At 32.2% G+C, this 21,977-nt stretch overlaps 1 protein-coding gene across 2 annotated transcripts; it reads left to right on the forward strand.

Moving 5' to 3' along the window:
• Nucleotides 1–1,306: 1,306 nt before the first annotated feature.
• On the forward strand, nucleotides 1,307–20,554 carry LOC139512006 (heterogeneous nuclear ribonucleoprotein 87F-like). Of its 2 annotated transcripts, none has more exons than XM_071299307.1 (9): nucleotides 1,307–1,433; nucleotides 2,170–2,466; nucleotides 6,473–6,683; nucleotides 11,507–11,635; nucleotides 12,336–12,404; nucleotides 12,945–13,088; nucleotides 13,561–13,683; nucleotides 14,192–14,259; nucleotides 20,491–20,554. In XM_071299307.1, exons 1-8 carry the CDS (start codon nucleotides 1,380–1,382, stop codon nucleotides 14,230–14,232), a joined length of 1,068 nt encoding a protein of 355 aa, XP_071155408.1. In that variant the 5' UTR covers nucleotides 1,307–1,379; the 3' UTR covers nucleotides 14,233–14,259; nucleotides 20,491–20,554. The 2 variants fall into 2 exon arrangements, with proteins under 2 accessions (XP_071155408.1, XP_071155407.1); XM_071299306.1 differs by lacking the exon at nucleotides 20,491–20,554 and adding an exon at nucleotides 15,118–15,990 and having other exon boundaries at nucleotides 1,308–1,433.
• The last annotated feature ends 1,423 nt before the right edge of the window (nucleotides 20,555–21,977 follow it).

The following is a 21,977-nucleotide window of genomic DNA, read 5'->3' on the forward strand; positions in this document are numbered from 1 at the left end:
AGAGCAATAGTTGGTGTCTCAGGGACAAAAAACTTGCTATAACCCTCACACCCAGTCAATATGTGTATATATATAACAGTAAATTTGGTCCGGTAGTAAAATTTGTCCTCCAGACTTTTTTTCCAGTTAATCAAGTCCATGTATTATTTAAAGAATTGATACAAAACTTGTTAACAATATTAAAACAGATTACATTTATAGTTACATTTTAAAACTAAGGGCTTGGAATTTTAACTTAGAATTATTAATGACATGGACTTGATTTCCTAGGAAAATTATTCTGGAGACAAATATTCTTAAACAGATTGATACACAACTCTTTCGTTTTGTCTTTAACAATATTAAAACATATTACATTCATATTCACCTTTTAAAATGAAGGGCATGGACATTTTAACCTAACTAATGACTATTAATGACATGGACATGCTTCCTTAGGAAAATTAGTCCGGGGACATACATTTTTTTCAAAAATATAACTATGCAACTCTTAAACATTACTACTGAAACATAACATTTAAATTTTCATGGATTAAATGTAATTGAATTTATTACAGGATTTTATAGGACATGATTACCTAGGAAAATTAGTCTGGGGACATATATTACTAACATCGGACTAAATATACTAGTAAATTCTGTCAGTTAACTGCTAGTAGTCTGTTGTTATTTAGGTATTATTGTCATTTTGTTTATTTTCTTTGGTTACATCTTCTGTCATCAGACTCGGACTTCTTTTGGACTGAATTTTAATGTGCGTATTGTTATGCGTTTACTTTTCTACATTGGCTAGAGGTATAGGGGGGGGGGGGGTTGAGATCTCACAAACATGTTTAACCCCGCCGCATTTTTGCGCCTGTCCCAAGTCAGGAGCCTCTGGCCTTTGTTAGTCTTGTATTATTTTAATTTTAGTTTCTTGTGCACAATTTGGAAACTAGTATGGCGTTCATTATCACTGAACTAGTAAATATTTGTTTAGGGGTCAGCTGAAGGACGCCTCCGGGTGCGGTAATTTCTCGCTACATTGAAGACCTGTTGGTGACCTTCTGCTGTTGTTTTTTTCAATGGTCGGGTAATTGTTATCTCTTTGGCACATTCCCCATTTCCATTCTCAATTTAACTTTTTATACTAGTAATATTTGTCCGCCCAGACATATTTTAACAGGACAAATTTATCACTTACATAATAATGTTCGTTTTCAAATTTTCAAAATTTCAAATTTGAAGAAAATCTATTGACTGCGGATTTTTTATTTTATTTCAAAGACATATTTTTATATGAGCATCAACGTCGACAATTCGAACGCACTCTAGATTTGACGGACAGATCACGTGGTCCCTCTTTCAGTCGTCCATTCTACCGCTAACAAGGAACAACAATGCCAGGCTATGGAAATTTTGGGGGTGGCGGCGGAGGAGGAGGTGGTGGAGGGGTAAGAAATATGTTATTTATATAAACTAATCTTGAGCAAGTTTAATACAATCATACATATCAATATAAACAGTATTCTTGAGCATAGGCGATGTCGAAGTGAGTCCGCGTGGGGCATAATTTACAGCAACGCACGCGGTTCAAATAGGAGGGAATGATTATTGCATTGAATCATACAGATCTGACGAATATCTCGGTTTATGGGGAATATCTTCCATGAGGATGGTTGGCCTGACATTTGTATGAACTTGACATGTCTTAATACCTCAAAATCGTCCTTCAAATGAGATGGATACCCAAGATGGCATTTAATTTTACTTATGAACACATATATAATCCTAAAAATCCATAGTATAACTTATTGAATATACTTAAACCTTTAAACAACATGCAAATAGGCCCTGTGTGATTAAAATTCCCCTGGTGAGTTTGAAAAGTTTGCAGGTATGATCACATCATTTTAAATTTTATACAAAATTGTCCATTTTATGGGAATCGAAAAGTAAAGTCTTAGTAAATTTCAGGAAAGCATTAGCAGTTTGAGTTCATTCAGCTGGGCACTGACTCAATGCAATAATCATTATGACATAATTAGTATGATTGGAGATAATTTATTAAACAAAAAGTTGTAGATTCTATTAATTCATGTACATTTGTATGTAACTGATGTTAGAATGTCTCATAATTATGAGATTTTAAACGAAATATGTGTTGTAAGCATTTATTTTGTTTTCCAGAGAGGAGGTAGAAATAGACCATTCAATGACCCAAATGATCCAGAATCAGAGCAGTACAGAAAATTATTTGTTGGCGGACTAAGTTACGAGACAACAGATGATGGACTTAAAGAACATTTTGAACAGTGGGGAGAGATAGAGGATCACATTGTAATGAAAGACCCCCAGACAAAGAGATCAAGAGGTTTTGGCTTCATCACATACAAAAAATCACACATGCTAGATGATGCTCAGGCTAGCAGACCCCACAAAATTGATAGTCGTGAGGTGGAAACAAAAAGAGCTATGCCAAGAGAGGTACTTTTATCAATATTTGAGTTTTGAATATAAATCTATGCGTTTGATTTTTACTATCAAATATTTGTTACAATGTATTTGTTGGTAACCAGCAGTGACTGAGTAGTAGTTTGATTGTATTTATTCAGATTTATTATACCTGCCAACTTTTCAAAATCCCCATGGGGGTTTTACGTGCAAAATGGCTGCCACAGTTCCACTGGCTTCGTTTTCCCACTGTCTACCTAAGTTCTGGGATATTGGACAATATTTTATGTAAACTGCTTAAATATGATGAACAAAATGTTTATTTTAAAGGCATACATTATGATTGAACATACGATTACATGAATAAACTAAAATACGGTGTGGCTAGTCTACTTGTCCTTATAAAGTTCCATATTTGAAAGCCAAACGGTATGAGCGTCTGCTCATTTCAAATCCTAAATGTAGACTGCCCCGAACCTGGTGAGTGACGTCATACTTTTTGTTCCTATGGACAACGAGCCCGGCCGGGCACATGCCAGAACAGGAAGTCCCGACAAGGATAGTTTCATGGCCGAACTCAGAAGAAAGAGAAAAACTATAAGTCATAATAAAGTTAACCAATTTCCCCAAATAAATAGAATAAACAAGTAAACAAAGTGACCACCATTACACCTTTAAGGTTCCACTAAAGTCAAAATATAGGACACTTCATAAACATATAAACTTTGCCTGTATTTTTAAACCTATAATGAATAAAGTCCTAAACTATGGGAACATATGTTCATTTAAACATACTCTACATATACACACTGTAAAAACTTTAAATAAACTTGAAATGTTTATTGTTGTGGCCAAACCGGTTTTGGGGTGAACACTAAATTTTCAAAAAAATCTGGAGGCTTGCGAGATGACTTAATTTGTTTTAAATTGGTATGAATGAATACTGTAACATATGATGCAGTACAAGCTAATGTTGATTTTTAAGAAAATGTAGTGATTTACGAGTTTCAGTTTAATTCATGTATCTAAGTGAACGCATATCAAAGGTACAATACAGAAACAGGGCTTTCAATAGAAGGCGGTAGGCGGCGATTTTCGTCGTCTACTTGAAGGAAATCCGCCGCCTACTTTGCTCAAAATTGTAAAATTAAAAAATCAATAAAAATGACTGAATGGGAAATTTACGCTGTTGACACAACCAGGGGATTTCCGATAAAGTGTGGTTGATATTTATAACCTTTCCCTATCTACGTGAAGTGACCCGAGTAGTCACGAACGCCTATCAACAAGGAGAGCAAGGCGAAAACTACTGAAAGTAGAAACCAGCAGAAGGCACCCGAACACCGTCCGTAAACAGACTCCTGATTGGTCGATTTACAACCGGTTTTCTTAAACGACCTACGATTGGTGTAATTAATAGGCGTGTACGAAAATGAGTAAACGAAAACAAAGTGACATCAGTCAATGGATTAGAAAAATACAAAAACAAGGTGCTTTATAAATATTGAATGGAAATACAACTTATTCAAAGGAGAACACCGTATATTTTCACAATGTTAAAATAAAATAAAAAACAAACAAACGCCAATATAAACAACGTACAGCCACTGACCTACGTGTTCGTAAGGACACCGATCCCACGTTTGTTTTAGATTCAAATCCTATTACATTCTCAGATCTGCAGTGACATCACAACATGTAACTGACCAATCAATGATTAGCATTTTTGTTATGTAAACAATGTTGAGAGGTGATGCGGATAAGATTCCTCTAGATTTTCCATAGACTTATTGCAAATTAATTTAATTGATATATATCGTAACCAGTTGAATATAGTAATTTTACTCTTTTAATACTGTTAAAGACACTATATAATATCTCTATTTTGATTTTTAACATACTATAACCTCTGGTTAAAAAATAATCGGCAACATAAATAATCAGTAATCCCCTTCAAATAGATGAAAAATCTAGAGGATTCCGGATGACATCACCTCCTGACAAATGTAAATGCCAGGATGTCCGGATCTGAGAATAGAGTGAACTACATGGACATGTTCCTTTATAACTATGTTGGCTTTGTATTAAAAATTAAATAAATTGGTGTCGCAATCTTCCTTTCTTTGTATCTGTAAAGCAACACTGTCAAATTTGGGGCCACTTTAGGGTCTTCTGACTTCAATGCACAATACAACGATGTACCCACACTCAATGCCCATGTCAAGGATCATACAATTTATTATCCTGTAAAGGATTTGTCTGTCTCTACTGTATCTACTGAACTGAATGTTAATGTCCCATGTAATTTATATTCTATTTTCCCTGAACTCATAGAATTTTAATCTAATGACTATTTTTCAATTGTTATTCAAAGAGCACAATAATCACAAAATTATTAAGGGGCAAATAATAATATTTTTTTTTAAATAAAATTTTTAAATGTTTTTTTTTCAGAAAATCAATATTTTTAGAGGGGTGGGAATCATCAGACGGGTCAGTAAGCGAACAGCAAACACATATATTTGTAATTTAGGCCAGCCTCCTGATAGTATTAATTCATAAAGCGCATTGACTAATTTCCTATATTATAAAAAGGGATTTTAATAGTGCTATAATTGTACCAAAATATAGTGGTCCCCTCTTCTATTTCAGAACTTCTTGAGTTCAAGTATAATAAAATTTTATTAATGAATAAAAATGATTGGATGTGGATCTTTCCCTATATTATCATCATGTCATTGCTATTCTCAAACAACTTCAAATACAAGCTTTAAATTGAAGTCTGGATCAAATGCATATATAAATGTAATCAATATTTACAGAAAATCCAACCATGCTACAAATTTTAATCAAACATTTACATTATCTTCATTAAAAAAATGATGTTTTGAGAGGACTGAAACAGGGTCCAGGAGACTCCCAGAATGCAGGATTTTGCACCATTTTAAAAAAAAATTCTGGGGCCCTTGAGCGGGCCCCAGACCCCACGCCGTAGGTTCGACGAGCAAGTCCGTCGCCGCGGCCGGCTTCGCCATCCGCATTCATGGGACTCCTATTTTTTGGTTTTATCCTTCTACTTCTAAACTTATTGAAAGCCCTGAGAAATTGGACAAAAATCTCATTGAAACATATTTATTTGACAAATAAACACTAGCTTGTACTGCATTACATGTAACAGTAATCGTCTATACCAATTTTAAACAAAAAAAGTCATCTCGTAGGCCTCCAGATTTGTTTGAAAATTAAGTGTTCACCCCCAAAACCGGTTTGGCCACAACATAACAATTTCAAGTTTATTTACAATTTTTACAGCGTGTACATGTAGAGTATGTTTAAATGAACATATGTTCCCATAGTTTAGGACTTTATTCAATATAGGTTGAAAAATACAGGCAAAGTTCAGATATTTCTGTAATGTCCTATATTTTGACTTTAGTGGAACCTTAAGGGGACCTTCAAATATATTTTAATGTTCTTTTTTTGGCTTCTTCATACTTATATAAGCCGTTAGCCATTGTAAAATTAATTGTTTATATGTAAATCAGTAAATGTATAAAATTGTGGACAAAATTGCTGTTTCAAAATTTCCATTTGGGAGCCTCCATGAGGGAAACCCCCTGCAAATAGTGACAATTGGCAGGTATGTCAAGGTTGTAACAACTAGCTTGTAAAATTATGTACACTTTTAACTGTTTGTCAAAATGTATGTCCTTTTATCTGAATATCAGCAAAATCTTGCAATTGAGGAGATTATTTAAACGATGATAAAAAAATTTGAATCTAGTATATTTAAATGGTATTCAAGTACTTCAATAAAATTGAGAATGGAAATGGAGAATGTGTCAAAAGGACATCAACACAACTATAGAAAAAACAACAGCAGAAGGTCACCAACAGGTCTACAATTTATATATACATGTACATGGTCAATAAATTACTAAATTAATACTTGTAAACGTAGTACCATGTATATATATATGTCCAATGTTGAACTTGATTCATTGTAACAATCTATCTATATATATTTGTATTTAAATAGGATTCAGGCAAACCCGATGTACATGAGGCTGCTAAGAAGATGTTTATTGGTGGCATGAAAGATGGAACATCAGAAGATGACATACGTGAAGTTTTTGAAGAGTATGGAAAAATTGCCAAAGTTGAAATGGTGACGGATAAAGCAACAGGCAAACAGAAAAGTTTCTGCTTTGTAGAGTTTGAAGATTATGATCCAGTTGACAAGTGTGTCTGTAAGTATAGCATTAAAATAATGTATATAAATCAGAAATTTTGTTTATTTAAAAGAAGATGTGGTATAATTGCCTATTTAACAGGGCTTTCCATTGAAGCTGGTAGCTGGCGGAAATCTGCCGCTTACGGTGACTTCAAGTGCAGGCTACTTCCCTGCCAAAAATATAAATTCAAAAAGAAAAAAATATCTTTTTCAAATGTTTATAGGCAGCCGAGAGACGTATATTGTCGCAAAGTCGCGGTCACGATAAACAAGCCGGATGAAAAGTCAATGTTTACCTTAGGCTAAATATAGTTAACATGAATTCAGGTCACTGATTGGTTGTCTATTTAAAGTCAGAATGCATCGTTTCTTTTCAAAGATAACAAGAGAGACGTTCCGGTGGTCATTGAACGATAACAATAGAGATGTTCCGATGGTCATAAACTCGTTGGCCTTTTTTGGCTTTTAAAACGTGAAGACAATCAGATAGGATGACAATCTTATGTTATGGAATAATATTAGTCAAATTAAAGAAAGTGTAGTAGATCATATTGTTCAGAATCTGGAAAACAGTATATTTTGAAGTTAATTTTTCAAAGCCCATGTGTTGTTCAGAGAATCAAAGTCAAAAACGAAAGTAGAATATTGTCGACTCGACCTCAAATAAATAACATTTCCAAATGATTTATGTATCCGACTTATTGAACAGTTTACAAAAAAAAGAGAAAATCAGAGGATATATCAATTTTCTGTCAATGCTTGAGAAATAATTGTATGATTTAAATACGCGTAACAGTCTTTAGAGAGAAAAGGGGGGTCATTTGTTTACAAATGCACGTAGTTATGCAAAATAAATCGATCAAGATTTCTAACAAATCGGATGATTATTTAAATAAAACTCCTTTAAAAGTAAATGAATTTTAAGCATACAAGGTAATGAAAATAAAAAACAGACATAGAAAAAAATGAAATTTCTTTTGAGTTTTTTTTATTTTCTTTCTTTAATTTCATACATAAAAAATGGTCATTTGAAAGATTAAATTAGGTGCCAGGAGATTGCGAGAATGCAGGATTTTGTTCTATTTATGCCAGACATGGGGTAATTGAAATATGTAATTGTAATTGACTGTAATTAATTACAATTTATCATGTAATTGAATGTAATGTGTAATTGAGCATTTTTTTCAATTACATGTAATTGAATGTAATTAATTACATAGCCAAAATTGCCTGTAATTGACAATTACTTTTCAATTACAAGTCAATTACATTTGAAATTTTGGATCAAAAGATTAAATCTTGTGTTTTCTCAAAAAATTATTAAAAGCAATAATCTTAACAAATGTTGTAAGCTGACAAAGAAAAGCCTTCACAGTATACTTTCTGTATTAACACAACCATGGTAGATTCTTCATTTTGTATTGAATGATAAAAAAAATGTAGACACATGCCATAATTTTAAAAGAAACCACTAGGAAGTCACTGTCTTGACCTTAATTAGTAGATTTAGATAGATATTTTAAGACATTGATTTAACATAATTAACTTTATTCAAGGACTTAAATAACCAATAAATATAACCTCTGGCTATTTGTTTTATTACAAACTATATAATGACTGTTTTTATAACAGTTATGTTAAACAGATATAAGGCTAATTAGAGAGAGATAAATATACCCCTAGGGCCTATAGGTACGGTGTCTTCCTCCTATTCCCACTTTTTAAAAATACTATTCCTTCTATTCCCACTTGCAAATAACAATAGATGTTTTGATAAATAATTTGTTTTTATAACAATCAGGGTTAATTAGAATTTCACTTAAGATTTACCTGTATTTTTTTTTAAAGCATAACATATTTGGTACACTGTTTAGGTATAATACCTTGTTTATTTGTAATATGTTTCTTTTTTCATCAAATAAGTACTTAAAAATAGAGAAAATTATTACTTAAAATTATGATAAATAGATTGGAGTTAGATTTGTCTTTAAACTTTTGAATTTGTACTTAAAAATAAAGAAAAATTATGATAAATAGATTGGAGTCAGATTTATTTTTAAATTTTTGAATTTGTAACTTTAAAAAATTGTCTGCTTTACTAATAAATCATGATATATATAATATTATAACCAAGTATAATCTTATATATATATATCTTTATTCTTACAAACCAAATTACAGAAAGGTATAGAGATAATCAAGGATTTGTATACTATACAAGGATATACAAATCCTTGAGATAATTATACATATTTCAATACAATTACATAAATAAATAATGTACAAAAGTAGATAGAGGCATTCACAATTGTTCACCCAGAAAAGTTCAATTTGTTATTGATCTCCTTAATAAGTTTACCAAGTTAGTTCAGTTCTGTACATTTTGGGGAATTCGCTAAGTCATAAAACTTCAATGTGTTTGTTCTATTTCTATTGTAACATGCAATACATTGTTTTCTACAATTATCAAAAGCTGAACAATTAAAAATGTAATGGTATTCATCACCAATGGCATCTGAATTACACAATACACATTTCCTGTTTTCTCTTTCTATGTTTTGCCATCTTCCAGTTTCTATTGGAAATTTCATGTTCAAAGTTCCAAATTTAAGAAATAAGGATATCTGCCGGTCATCCAAAATAAATATTTCTCAAACTCCAAAGTAACTTTAAATAAACGATAATTTAATGCTTTTGGTGATTCCTGTTGGCTTAAGATGTGGAATAAAAGTATACTTTAAAATATAATTACTTGGACCAATAATCAAAGATATAAAATAATGGGTGAAAACTGTTAACTTTACTTCATTATATATTTTGTTTAAAAAAAAAAATTCATACTGATGCAAAAATAACTTATTACCTGTTCTAATAAAAAAAAACACTGGTCAATTAACAGCTGATTAAAAAATGTTTGTACAGTATAATCCTTTGTTTGCACAAGTTTTCCTTCTATTCCCACATGAAATTTTACCTTTTCTTACCAGATTTATAAAAAGTGGGAATAGAGGGAATGAACCATAGGTACATGTTTAAATTCTTGAAGGGATAATGCATATGACAAAATCTCACTTGCAAAATTTGTTCACTATATATATGAATGTTGAAAGAAAACATTTTATCAGATTTAAAAATGAGCTCCAAGAGTGTACTGGAACATTTTACTGTTCCTGATGACTTCCAAAATGGAAATACTTTCAAAGGAAAATGTATGCATTGTGGCACCCTCATTAGTGGAAGTTATAAAGTTACATCCAACTTTGTTACACATATGAAGGTAATACTATATAAGAATTTTAAAAATTAATAAATTCATAATGCTTCTTTTTCATTTCTAACCAGATTTCATTTATCTTATATCCTCTAATAGCTTACATTTAAATTTGGAAAATATTTTGTTTATTAAATTAATTAGTTGTGATTAAAACTAAAGTTTATTTTTGTTTTAAGAAGTCAGATTTCTAAATCACTTATTTAAGATAAATAATTTGAATAAGCTGGGATAAAAATGAAAATCATTTCAAAAAATAAAAAATAGTGCTCTTTTTTTGTATCATTTACAATCAAATAAATTTAAATAAATGTAAAATTTCAATAGGTAAATTAAAACAATTTAATATTTTCAAGATATTAAATAAGGCCTTTTGCACCAGTTGAACGCTTATTTAGCACTGCTGGAAAAACATTTAGGCCGGAAAGGTGCAGACTGGCTGATGGAACATTTGAAAAGCTGATGATGGTCAAATGTAATGGGAAAATGCTTAAATAAGTTATATGACACAATACAAAAATGTATATACTAGTTGAACACTGTCTAATTGTTATAACTATAGAGCAATGTATAATACTTATGTACATATCATAGAATAAATGCATGTTTTCAATGTTTTATCTTAATTTTCCTTTCAAATGTAATTGAAGTAATTAATTACATTTGCCAAGTAATTGGAATGTAATTAATTACATTGGTAAAAAAAGTCAAATGTAATGTGTAATTTAATTGAAGATTTTGTAATTGTAATTGAATGTAATTAATTACTTTCAAATGTAATTGACCCCATGTCTGATTTATGCCAGAGCTTCTGGGGGCCTTGAGCGGCCCCCAGACCCCCTGTCGTAAGGCACCAAGCTTACAGCTTGGTGGGCGTCCGGCTTCGCCGAACGCATGTTATAGCCGCCTATAATTTTAATTTAGCCTTCTACTTCCATTTCAATGGAAAGCCCTGATTTAAAAGAAGATGTGGTATAATTGCCAATGAGACAAGTCTCAACAAGAGACCAAAATGACACAGCAATTAACAACTATAGGTCACCGTACAGCCTTTAACAATCAGCAAAGCCCATACCTACGGCAAAGTCAGATATAAAAGGCCCCAAAATGACAATATAAAACAATTCAAACTAGAAAACTAACGGCCTTATTTATGTAAATATGGTCTATATTTTGTTTGGCTTTGAAAAAAAGTTTGGTACAGTAATTTACTTAAAAATAACCAGTTTTCTTTGTGCTTGAAGACTTTGACTTGATATTTGTTATTTAATTTACAACTTGACAAGTTATACATGTAGATCAAGCTAGAATTTTGTTCCATTACAATGAATTTTTAAGCGGTTAGGGTTCATATATTGCCATGCAAAACTCACAGAATTCTTAATTTAGATATGAAACATAGAACACAAATGCATCTATATTTTGTGTAAAAGGTTATTACCAATTTTAGAAGATGAATTGATAAAAACTAAAATACTGATGATCATGAGGAAGTCTACTTGGTGCTTAGCATTCACTCATTTTTTGATGAATTAATTTACATTGGATTTATCATTTTCAAATGGCAGTGAAGAAAGAATTTATGCTTAATGGCAAGAAGATAGAAGTAAAGAAAGCTCACAAAAAAGAGGGAGAAGGTGGTGGTGGTGGTGGCCGAGGCGGTGGTAGAGGTGGAGGCCGGGGAGGAAGAGGCGGAGGTGTGTATTTAGTTATTTACAACTTTGATTAGTTCTATATATCATCATGCTGATGATTTGACCAACAAAACTCTTGATAATGTACTTGACTTAAATAAGATGGATATATGACCTAACGTCTTGAACACGAAATGATCTTCAGAAGGCCAAAATAAAAAAAAGTTTGTTTCCCCTCCCCCACCCTGGTCAAAAGATTATTTTCCACAAAAAAATCCAATAATTTTTATTCCCGAAAATAAATTTTTTCCCATTTTTGAAATTGCTTGAAAGCAAATGGATTGATAATCTAAATAAATACACTCAAATTGACCACAAACAACTGAAAAGTTTGCCTTGACTGGACAAGTCAATCCATTAAACCATTCATGTGACATCCAGTTATAAAAAAAGAAGAAAAAGAAGAACCTGCCTTCCTTGTCTGTTTACAAAGGGTAGAGCTCTTCATTAATGACCCTAATTCTGCCTGAACCTTTTTCTGCTTGAAAATTTTAAATAAATTGGCCTTTGGAAAAAAGGCCAGAGTTCTATAGCAGTAAAAGTCATGTAAGACCCAGTTTTTTTTTGTGAAGGAGACTTCAACACAGATTCATTCAATATTAATGAAAGTTTTTTGTATATTCAATATTAATGAAAGTTTTTTGTATAAGTTGATTTTTTTTTATAGATTTTCATGATCCTAACTAAAAGATTTTTTTTTTAGGACAAGGAAACTATGGTGGTGGCATGGGTCAAAGCTTTGGAGGTCAAGGTGGAGGCTATGGCCAGCAAGGTAATTTAAGGGGGAAAAAAACCCAGTTTGTTTAAAGACCACTCAATGTGTCAGTTTTAAGCCTCATCATTACCATGATTACTAGTTTTTAGTGGATTCAAATTTACAACTAAAAGTTACAAAACATTTGGTCTTCACACTCAACCACAGGCCAACCAGCTCGGGCTTGTAAAAATGCTGTCTGATCTGTATAACTTATCTCTACAGGCCAATAGAATATAACAAGATGTTCAGCTTCTGTTCTGTAGATTAATTTTTTTATCATGAATATTAAACACTTTTAATTACTATAGGATACAGAGATATTTCAAAACCAACCTCCTATATCAATCAATACTTATTGATGTAATAATTTTTGGCCATAAATCTTGATAAAGGGAGTAAACCAGGAACAAGAGAAATACAATAATGTTATAATAGATTAAAGGTTGTCCACTATTTTAACAGGGTTTAACTTGATAGAATGTCCATGACATATTCTCAGAATGCTTGTTTTTTATGTGTGACATGACTGATTTTTATTTTTTTATGTGTATTTAGGTGGATACGGCGACTTTGGCGGTGGTTATGGTGGAGGATATGACGATGGCAGTGGTGGTTACGGAGGTGGCTACAACCAAGGTGGTGGATACAACCAAGGTTATGGTGACAGTGGATATAGTAGTGGCTATGGAGGTGGACAAGGTTAGTATTGGGAAGCTTTAAGATACTCCCAATCATTAAATGGGGGAAAATGAAAGTTGAGAAGGGTAGCATGTTGTCAATTTGATTTTTCTCTTGCCAAGATGGAATATGAAAAAAATGCATAATTTCAATTTAAAAATCCTTTATTTATAAGAATAATCACAGATCAAGTACAAATTTTGGGTAGCATCACTTTTACAGTTCTAGAATAATGCCCCTTTACAAATGGAAAAAATGCTCATTTTTTACATGCTGTACTCTTACCTTAGTTTGCGTCAACCAAATGCTATGAAACTTGTACACAATGCTCATGACCACAGAACACTGACCAAGCTTGAATTTTGATGGCATCACTTTTAACGTTCTTGAATTCTGCCCATTTATAACATTATATGCAAGCTAGGCATCATCTGGTCCCATGGACACATTCCCTATTTATTATTTCTTAAATGTTACTGTTATTTTATTGAAGGAGATTGGAACCAACAGTTTGGACAAGGTTATGGTGGTAATTCTGGAGGTGGACCCATGAGAGGAGGACAGTATGGTGGCACTCAGAGAGGAGGGGGAGGTGGAGGAGGAACACCTTATCAGAGTTAGTTCTCTTTGTATTTAATGCAAATTTATTTTTATACCGGTCCTTGCGTAGTAGGCAGTAGGTATACTGCATTTGCCCTGTTCAACTGTTGAAAACTTTTGTTGCATATAACTTGGCTTCTCTATTATGGGATGTTTTGATATTTGGTCTGGAATTATGAGTTGCACTATGTAAGCAATTTTAAAATCTACCAAAAATCAGATTAAAATACACACACTTGAACATCTTATACTGGAGTGCAACATCTGAGTTAGAATGGTACACAACGTTGAAATCAGGAGACTCCAATATAATATAAATGTTATTCAAGCTTCACATGGGTTTGGAGTCTGTGTCAGTGTCCTATATCCCCTTCACCTAATGGCGCCTGGGATAATATTAAGTATAACATGCATAAAATCACTCTCGAGTTTAGGTAGATAAAGACATATTTTTGATTCATAATTTGATCCAATAGAATATAGCATGGATATGAAAATTAAAAATAAACATGTATTTGTTGTAGGTTATGGAAGAGGGGCAGGAGGCGGAGGATACAATCGATAAGTCTTCATCTTCATTTCATCATTTCAGGTAATTAGTCTTACATGGTTACAAAGAATTTTATCTAAATCCAGGTGTAAAAATATATTATCTTTATCAATATCAATTGATATAAATTAATGTTTTGACAATAATGTTAAACCCATCTGTCTTATAGTCAAATATATCCAGGAACTATTTTCTCAAAATGTTACTTTTTACCAAAATTTTCCATTTATTTGTTTTGTCCAACCAAATCTATATCATCAGACTTAAACTCAGGTTTGGCACTTCGAAATCAACCTTAATTAATGGAATCCGATGTTAACATGGTTAATATGGTTGAAAATAATTCAAAAGCTTGTTTAATTTCCCCCAAGATAACAATGTATTTATGTACCAAAAATTTGATGAATACTTTACTATAATAGTATTATAAATTTTGACAGGCTCTGTCCAAATTAAAAAAAAGTAGGCTGATCATTTAAGACATAGAAATAATATGGAGCTGAAACAAATTCCAAGTTAAGTTTTGCCTTCTTGATAGAGTAACATTAAAAAATGTAATAGTAGATGTTTTGAACACGATTTAATATAAACTGAAAAATCCTAATGAGTTCAAGGAGCAACTTGGATTATTTAAACTGGTTGTAATAAGTAAATTTAAATTCTATTTTATTTGTGATCATTTTATGTTTTACTCTTTAAATTGGAACGGTCTGGATGGCCTGTGTAAGTCATTAAAATCATTCAATAAGGTGTATCACTTTTTCCTGAATTTGGGTCATATTTACACATATCTGCTAATTGACATCTAAACTTGAAATATTCTATGTGTAATGTAAACTCTTTGTTTTTGTTGTATTTTATAGTACTTTTTAATAACATTCTTCTTCTACATTACATTAGGCAGGTATATAGGCAGCAGACACCAATAGGACTAAGTTAAGCATCCTTTTGTTAAGGAGGTCCTAGGTTGCAGAAAAATCAACATAAACATTCCAGTTAAGTCATTAAGGGAAGGAATAGGATGCCACACAGAACTGCTTTACTACCCCTTAAGTAGATAAGGGAAAGAACTACACCGAACTACTTTGTAATCGATCCAGTTTAACTATTAAGGGAAGGAAGCTAGATGGAATTGTTTTACCACCCGTAAGATGTTAGGGGATAACAACTACCCCATAAATAGTTAAGAGAAGGAACTCAATAGAAGTGCTAAGTATTTTATCCAAACGAAATAACATCCATTTATAGTAACTAAATGGTTAAGTGAAGGAACTCCAACAGATGGCTTAAGTGTAAACAAATTAAGCAGTTAAGGGAGGCATTTCCAACTGACTAAAAATACTTCACTTTGGATAAGTGGTAAAATGATGGATCAAACTGCTTTAGGAGTAGTTAAGGGATAGTATTACAGTTCAACAGAAGTTTATTTTCCATATAGGTAAAGCAAGGAAAAATGGGCTAAGTATCTATTCCTGAACTTCATATTTCATTTAAGGTGTTGAGGATTACTATTGAATCTCAAGCAGATTTTTCATACATTGTTTCATAGGTTGATCGATGCTTTAAGATTTCCTAGTGAAATAATTTCTCATTTAACATTAGTTTTGAAGTATACCTGGCTGAAATTGAATATATCCAATGAACTTGGTTGTTGTTAATTATGTCCATCATGTTATAAAATTAAAATATTGTGTTTTTTATAGAAATGTCATTCATCTGTATATAACTCACTGTCACCAGTAACTGTCAAATAAAAATATAGAATATACCATACTTTAGTTTCATTCCACTTTATTATTTAATGTCAGATTGTTAGGAATTTGTTTAAACAAACTTAGATTACTACATATCTGATTTAATACATCATAAACTTGCAAAACTTGGAATGTTGTTTCGTATATTAGGTGGTGAGTCTGACATTTTGTTATCAAGTGGCAACATCCTAAAATTGTTCAGTTAGTATCGCATTATTTGCATGGTCAATTGATCTCCTGTGCTGACACAGAAGTTTTTTTAACATTTGTCTACTAAGGATGTCTGTTCCTTAATTATTTTGAGATCAACTGTTACAGAAGAGAAATTTAAAAATGTCAACAACTGGCTTACAAAGATGTTTTGAAATACAAACAAATACATTTTCCCATGTGCAATCTCAAAGTCAGGAGATGAAAGCATTAATAACAATCACAAGCTGGTGAATGTTTGGTATATTTCCCATTTGTAAGATTATTTTTTTTCTTTGTAATTTTGTAATTTTTTAATGGAATCTAGAAATATACATTACATGTAGGTCTCTTCCTTACATATTTTTTGTTTCAAAAATTACAAATATGTTCCTTCATCTTGTTAGTTTATGTTATTCAGATTGAAGTTCATTGTAGTTCAGAGTTGTTAGCTTCATTTAAAATGCTTCTCAGAAATTTCACTTTCTGTAGTCAATGGTATAGAAATTATAAACAAGGTTTGAGGACCACTTACAAGTTTTATTTTTATACATGAAACATATGTCTGGTAATAAATTACAAGCCTAAAATCTTTATCACAGACAAAGTATATACACCTATTTACCAGAGATTGTACATCAAACTCCTTATAAGTTATTACATGGTTGATATATGCAAGTCTTTATACTATGGGCATTCATATCAAAACATCATCTTTTCTTCCATTCACCTATTGAATTAATGACATGATAAAAAAAATATATCTCCACAGTTTTAGATGTAGAACATTTGGTATCCTTTTATTCCTGCTGAAAAGTACTCAACTGATTTTTTTTTTTTTTTAGAATCTGTTACATTCATTCAGTAATACTGCACTTTAGCTCTCAAAATTGCTACCTTCATATGTTTGATGGTATATAATTTATTCTGCATGTCATCAAAGTCACCTCTTAAAAAAAGAAATATCATCAACACAAAATAAAAAAATAACATGTTCAGTGCTAGCACTTCCTGTTGTTGATATGAATAAAAGAACTGATTTTACTTTTGAAGTAGATGTTTTCTATTTAGATGCAGCCTTGTTACTTTTAATGATTTCAGTTTGATTAATAATTTCAATCAAATTCATCCAAAATAAATTGCTCACAACTCTGATGATTGAAAATTCATACAAAGTCATCTCAAACGACATGCTGTCTAAAAAAAGGGAAGTTAAAGAGTTGTTTTAGGTATATAATTGTCCATTTGATAATAAGAGTCTTATTCAGAAGCAATACAGCTTATAGAATTTACATATACAAATATAATAGCATCAGTGAAGAGTTACATACATGTTTTATAAATTACAAACAGTTTGTATCAATGGCGGAGAGTGACAACACATAATATGAAGAATGAAATATAAGTCTTAACATTATGAATAACGAATCTTATCAGCTAAATAAAGATATTTACCTAGATTGTTAAGCTCTTTAATGTGATGAACAGACAATAATTGTATAAGTTTATAAGATGTTTTTTTCCAATAAAATGATCAAAAAATGCCTTGTATGTAAGATTTATTTTAAAGGCAACTTAATTTGATTTCATTAAACCTGGCACTAAAATCGATCACAATTGCAATAGAGGGAACTAAATTATGAAAAAGCAGTTTACCATGTCAATTTCAGCCTTTCCACGATTCAGGAAAACCATTATAAGATGTTTAGCTTAGTTATTACAAATGTGTTACTGACTGGCAAGCCCGAAAATCTGTCTTTTATAAAATTATGGATCCTGTGGCATCTTCTCTTGAAAATATTTGCTGAGCTGTGCTGTTTGGCTTGTAGTTGATTGTTAAGAATGCAGTTCTTGGGACTTGAAAGTCGTTCTTTAGGCTATCAAAAGTTTGAAGAGAACACTTAAGCTTTCGTCACACTATATAAAATATGGGTTCCTCTTGGCTACCAGTGAGACAGAAGACAGATATTTTGTGTACTCCGACATAAATAGCGTAAGGAACAAAAATGTTTGGGACGACTTACTGTGTAATGTGATGGGCATATTAATTAAATGTTTCTCTTATGGATGCTCGACATTTTGTTATAACAAATTCGATAATTTAAACAACCATTGGGTAACGACTAACGAGTGCTTAGCGCAACATTGGGCTTAATTTATTAAGCCAAATTGGGTGTTCTGACCGTTGAGCAGAACACGTGATTATAGGTGCCCGTTTGACTGAACGCTTCTCAGACGTACACAATTTTAATTCTGGTATCTATGATGAGTTTATTTCATTCAATGTGGTAGATATAAAGGTACAGTCACGGCCGATCTAACCAGTGTTAGATCCGATGATTACGCTGAAGAATCAAGTAAAAAAAAACCAGGAGACCGATTAAGGGGATACTTCTAGCCTTTTTTTACATGGATTCCCCAACCGTTTCATGTCCTCGTAGCCACTTTTCGAACCTCAATATAGATTAATTATTTCATTGGTTTTCCTCGTAAATGATTTATGTAGGCAACTCTCACTTTTAACAAACGACAATCAATCAATTTTTTACAGTTAATGCATGCATTGTCGCAAACTTTTATGGTTGAAGAGGTAATAAAAAAGTTGTAGAACTGCTTCCCCTTACCAGAATCTTCTACTGTATTATGCATTAAGAATTTTTGAAAGACTAAGCTAGTGTTTTGTCTAAAGAATCAAAAAGCATTTTCTACAGTTCTTTTTGAGTTGTGAGGAATAGGTGAAAGACGGGGATTTAATATAAAAACATGTATCTGCCATTCACTGTAGGTTATGCAATTAATGAATGCTATAAATTCAATGGTCGTACAACTGAAGAAGTTATAAGAAGCATGGGTAAGCTGGCTTAAGGTTAAGGCTTTTGTATTCAGGTAGGTTTACTTTCATTCCTTATTCAATTGTAGTATTAAAAAAAATAAAAGTCAATAAACAAATTATTATAATAGAATGGCACACATAATTATAAATACGTTACGCTAACCGCCTGACCACCAAAGAAGTAAATTATAGATGCAGGCGCGGATCCAGAAGGGGTGGGGTTTGAACGATCAATGCATTTGAATGGGGACATGTAATTGGAACCCCCCCCTTTTGTCCTGGGTTAGGAACCCCCCTTTTTAAAATGGCTGGATCCGCCCCTGAGGGGTTTGAACGATCAATGCATTTGAATGGGGACATGTAATTGGAACCCCCCCCCCCCCCCCCTTTGTCATGGGTTAGGACCCCCCTTTTTTAAAATGGCTGGATCCGCCCCTGAGATGAAAACTTATTGTTAATTTATTAGATTCTAAACTAAAAGTTGGTCGGTCTTTCTTATCAACTTAGGTGATACTGATACTTATGCTCAGCTGTTAGGAAATGCCTTAATTCTACATTTGCGTCATTTTCAGTCTGTCGATCCTCCCTTGTCAGTTATTCAAGGGGATTATACTTTATAAAAAAAATTATGTAAAACATAAAGACGGTTAGAACCAAGCTTTGCATCAATATAATTATAGTGTCTCGATTTTGAAATGTAAATGTAAATTGGGTATTCCACAACATGCCAACACAAATAAGAAAATTGAAGACTAAAAAAAGCTTTGTAAAAATCGGCATAGTTTTAAAATTTTATAAAAAAAAATCCTTGATTACGCCTTCTTTTAAGAATTGTGCCCAGTTGAAGATAAACTTTCGATATATGAATTATTTATCAGGGGTGTAGGAGAGGGGAAGGAGGTGTAAAGGTGCATTACCCTTCTTTGTTTGTATGAAAAATGAAAGATACTAACTTCTTTATTCGACATGTAAATACAGATTTACGTACGGATTGTTTAATTATTTTTGTTGATCACCTGCATAATTTTTTTTCATTTTTCAGTTTAGATCGTCTTAGATTTCAACTTTAAGAATTATCGTAAACGACATAAACGGCCACCAAAATTAACAACAAATTGATACTATTATGTTAAACATCAATTAAAAATTTCTGAAATGAGCTGTTTCTTCCGGATTTATAGTTAATGATGCGCTTCTGATCCCGCCTTTTGCACTATCGCACGATCAAACAAAACACTGCAAATTTTGAAATAAACAAATTGCCAAATCTTGCAAAAATCCCGGCTTATTTATTCATTATACCATATGTCTGGTAATTAACAGACTTGTGACTGTTTTAAGATTTACAGGCGACAAGTACGTCTTTCTTTAAACATGACTCCATCGTAAACGATATTTTTTTCAACGGATGTATACTACTTAAAAATATACGGTCTACATTACCAAAAGTGACAATTTTAAAGTCTTTTATCTCGAATATTCTTGTATACATTCTAGGATGAATTGAACTTGGTCTTAAACTGGCATACAAGTATACTGACGTCTGCATACGGAAAAGAAATAGGTTCTGTTGCACACCAAAGACAGGTAAATATAAATTTATTCGTCGCACAATTTTGAAGTTGAGGATAACACTTCTTATTGGGTGTTTTGGCTAGTTGGATTTACTCGTTCCGGTTAAATAATTCGTTAATGCTGATGATATCAACTTCGTGTCGTAGAGGACCGAATGCAGTTTTTATCCATCTAAGATCATCTAAAAGTTATTATTATGTTCCGTCTTTAATACAACGTATAAGTGACATCAATCAAATTCCCTGTTTGCTAGTCCTAGATTACTCTGACGTCCAACGGCTGTTTTGCCAGACAAGCTGGGGCTGTGGGACGTCAGAGCTCGTCCCATATCAAAAAGTGGATATTTGCCCACCAAAAATAGATGCGCTGCTTCGTCGCTTCTGATGCCGACTGACGGCCTTGGAATTATAAAAATCGGGCATCAATCTGTTCATTTTTCATTTATCTCTTCATTTATGTAAGTTTCACCTACCTTTTTCCATATTTTAACAGTTTTCACAGTGACCCATCGATTTCCTTCTTAGGTCAGTCAGTGGGCCCCCACTTGTGAAAATTTCTGGATCCGCCACTGATCTGGCATTCCAGCTTACTGATGTAAAATACTCGATACGCATTTAGAATTTACATATATTAACTCGATTTCCCGAGTTTTCCCTTTTAAGCTAAACAGTGATGATTTGTTAGTGCACATGTATCATCAATCTGATTGAAAAATTGATCATATGCCCAGGATCGCTTTCAAGCAAAGTTTGAACACAGCATCTGTATTTTAATCAGTTTTGTACACGAATAGGAGCGAAGATTCAAACCTGAATTGAGTCATCATAACCTGTAATTCACGTATGGACTTTTGTGTCGAGAACACGAATTCTAAGTAATGACAAACCTAGACATGAAACAATATTTTGTCATCGGATATATTAATTCGTAATAGGAATAAAGGTCGGTGTTAACATTTCTTATCTAGAACTGCATTGCACTTTTTTCAAATTTATTAAACAAAAAAGATTGAAAATGACAATAAAAAACCCAGACATTTTTATATTCATGATTTATTAAATTTTGATAATTATCTTTTTTGCAGGTTACGAAGAGAAATAAAAGAAGTTGACGAGACGGATTACAGATGCAAGAAAAATACTTTAAGCTACTATTTAAACGTGGAGAAACAAAAGAAGTTTACGAGACGGAATACAGATGCACAAATGGTGGAAGTTTAAGCAATTAAAACAATATGAATGTCAATGGAAAAATTATAAATGAATAAAACATAATACTATATATAATTAGTTACATATATATTCTAGGTGCAGAGAAAAAAAGATAACAACTTTTTAACTCGCCTTACCCACATTCACCACACAGCGATTAAAAGGCATTTTCTAGGGGCAAAATTTCAAAAATTTAGG

Source organism: Mytilus edulis, chromosome 2 (assembly GCF_963676685.1).
Source record: "Mytilus edulis chromosome 2, xbMytEdul2.2, whole genome shotgun sequence".
NCBI lineage: Eukaryota > Metazoa > Mollusca > Bivalvia > Mytilida > Mytilidae > Mytilus > Mytilus edulis.

Coding starts and splice junctions, on each gene's coding strand:
- LOC139512006 (XM_071299307.1), top strand. CDS start 1,380: ATGCCAGGCTATGGAAATTTTGGGGGTGGCGGCGGAGGAGGAGGTGGT. Junction 6,684..11,506: donor TCCAGTTGACAAGTGTGTCT/GTAAGTATAGCA, acceptor TTCAAATGGCAG/TGAAGAAAGAATTTATGCTT. Junction 13,684..14,191: donor AGGAGGAACACCTTATCAGA/GTTAGTTCTCTT, acceptor TATTTGTTGTAG/GTTATGGAAGAGGGGCAGGA.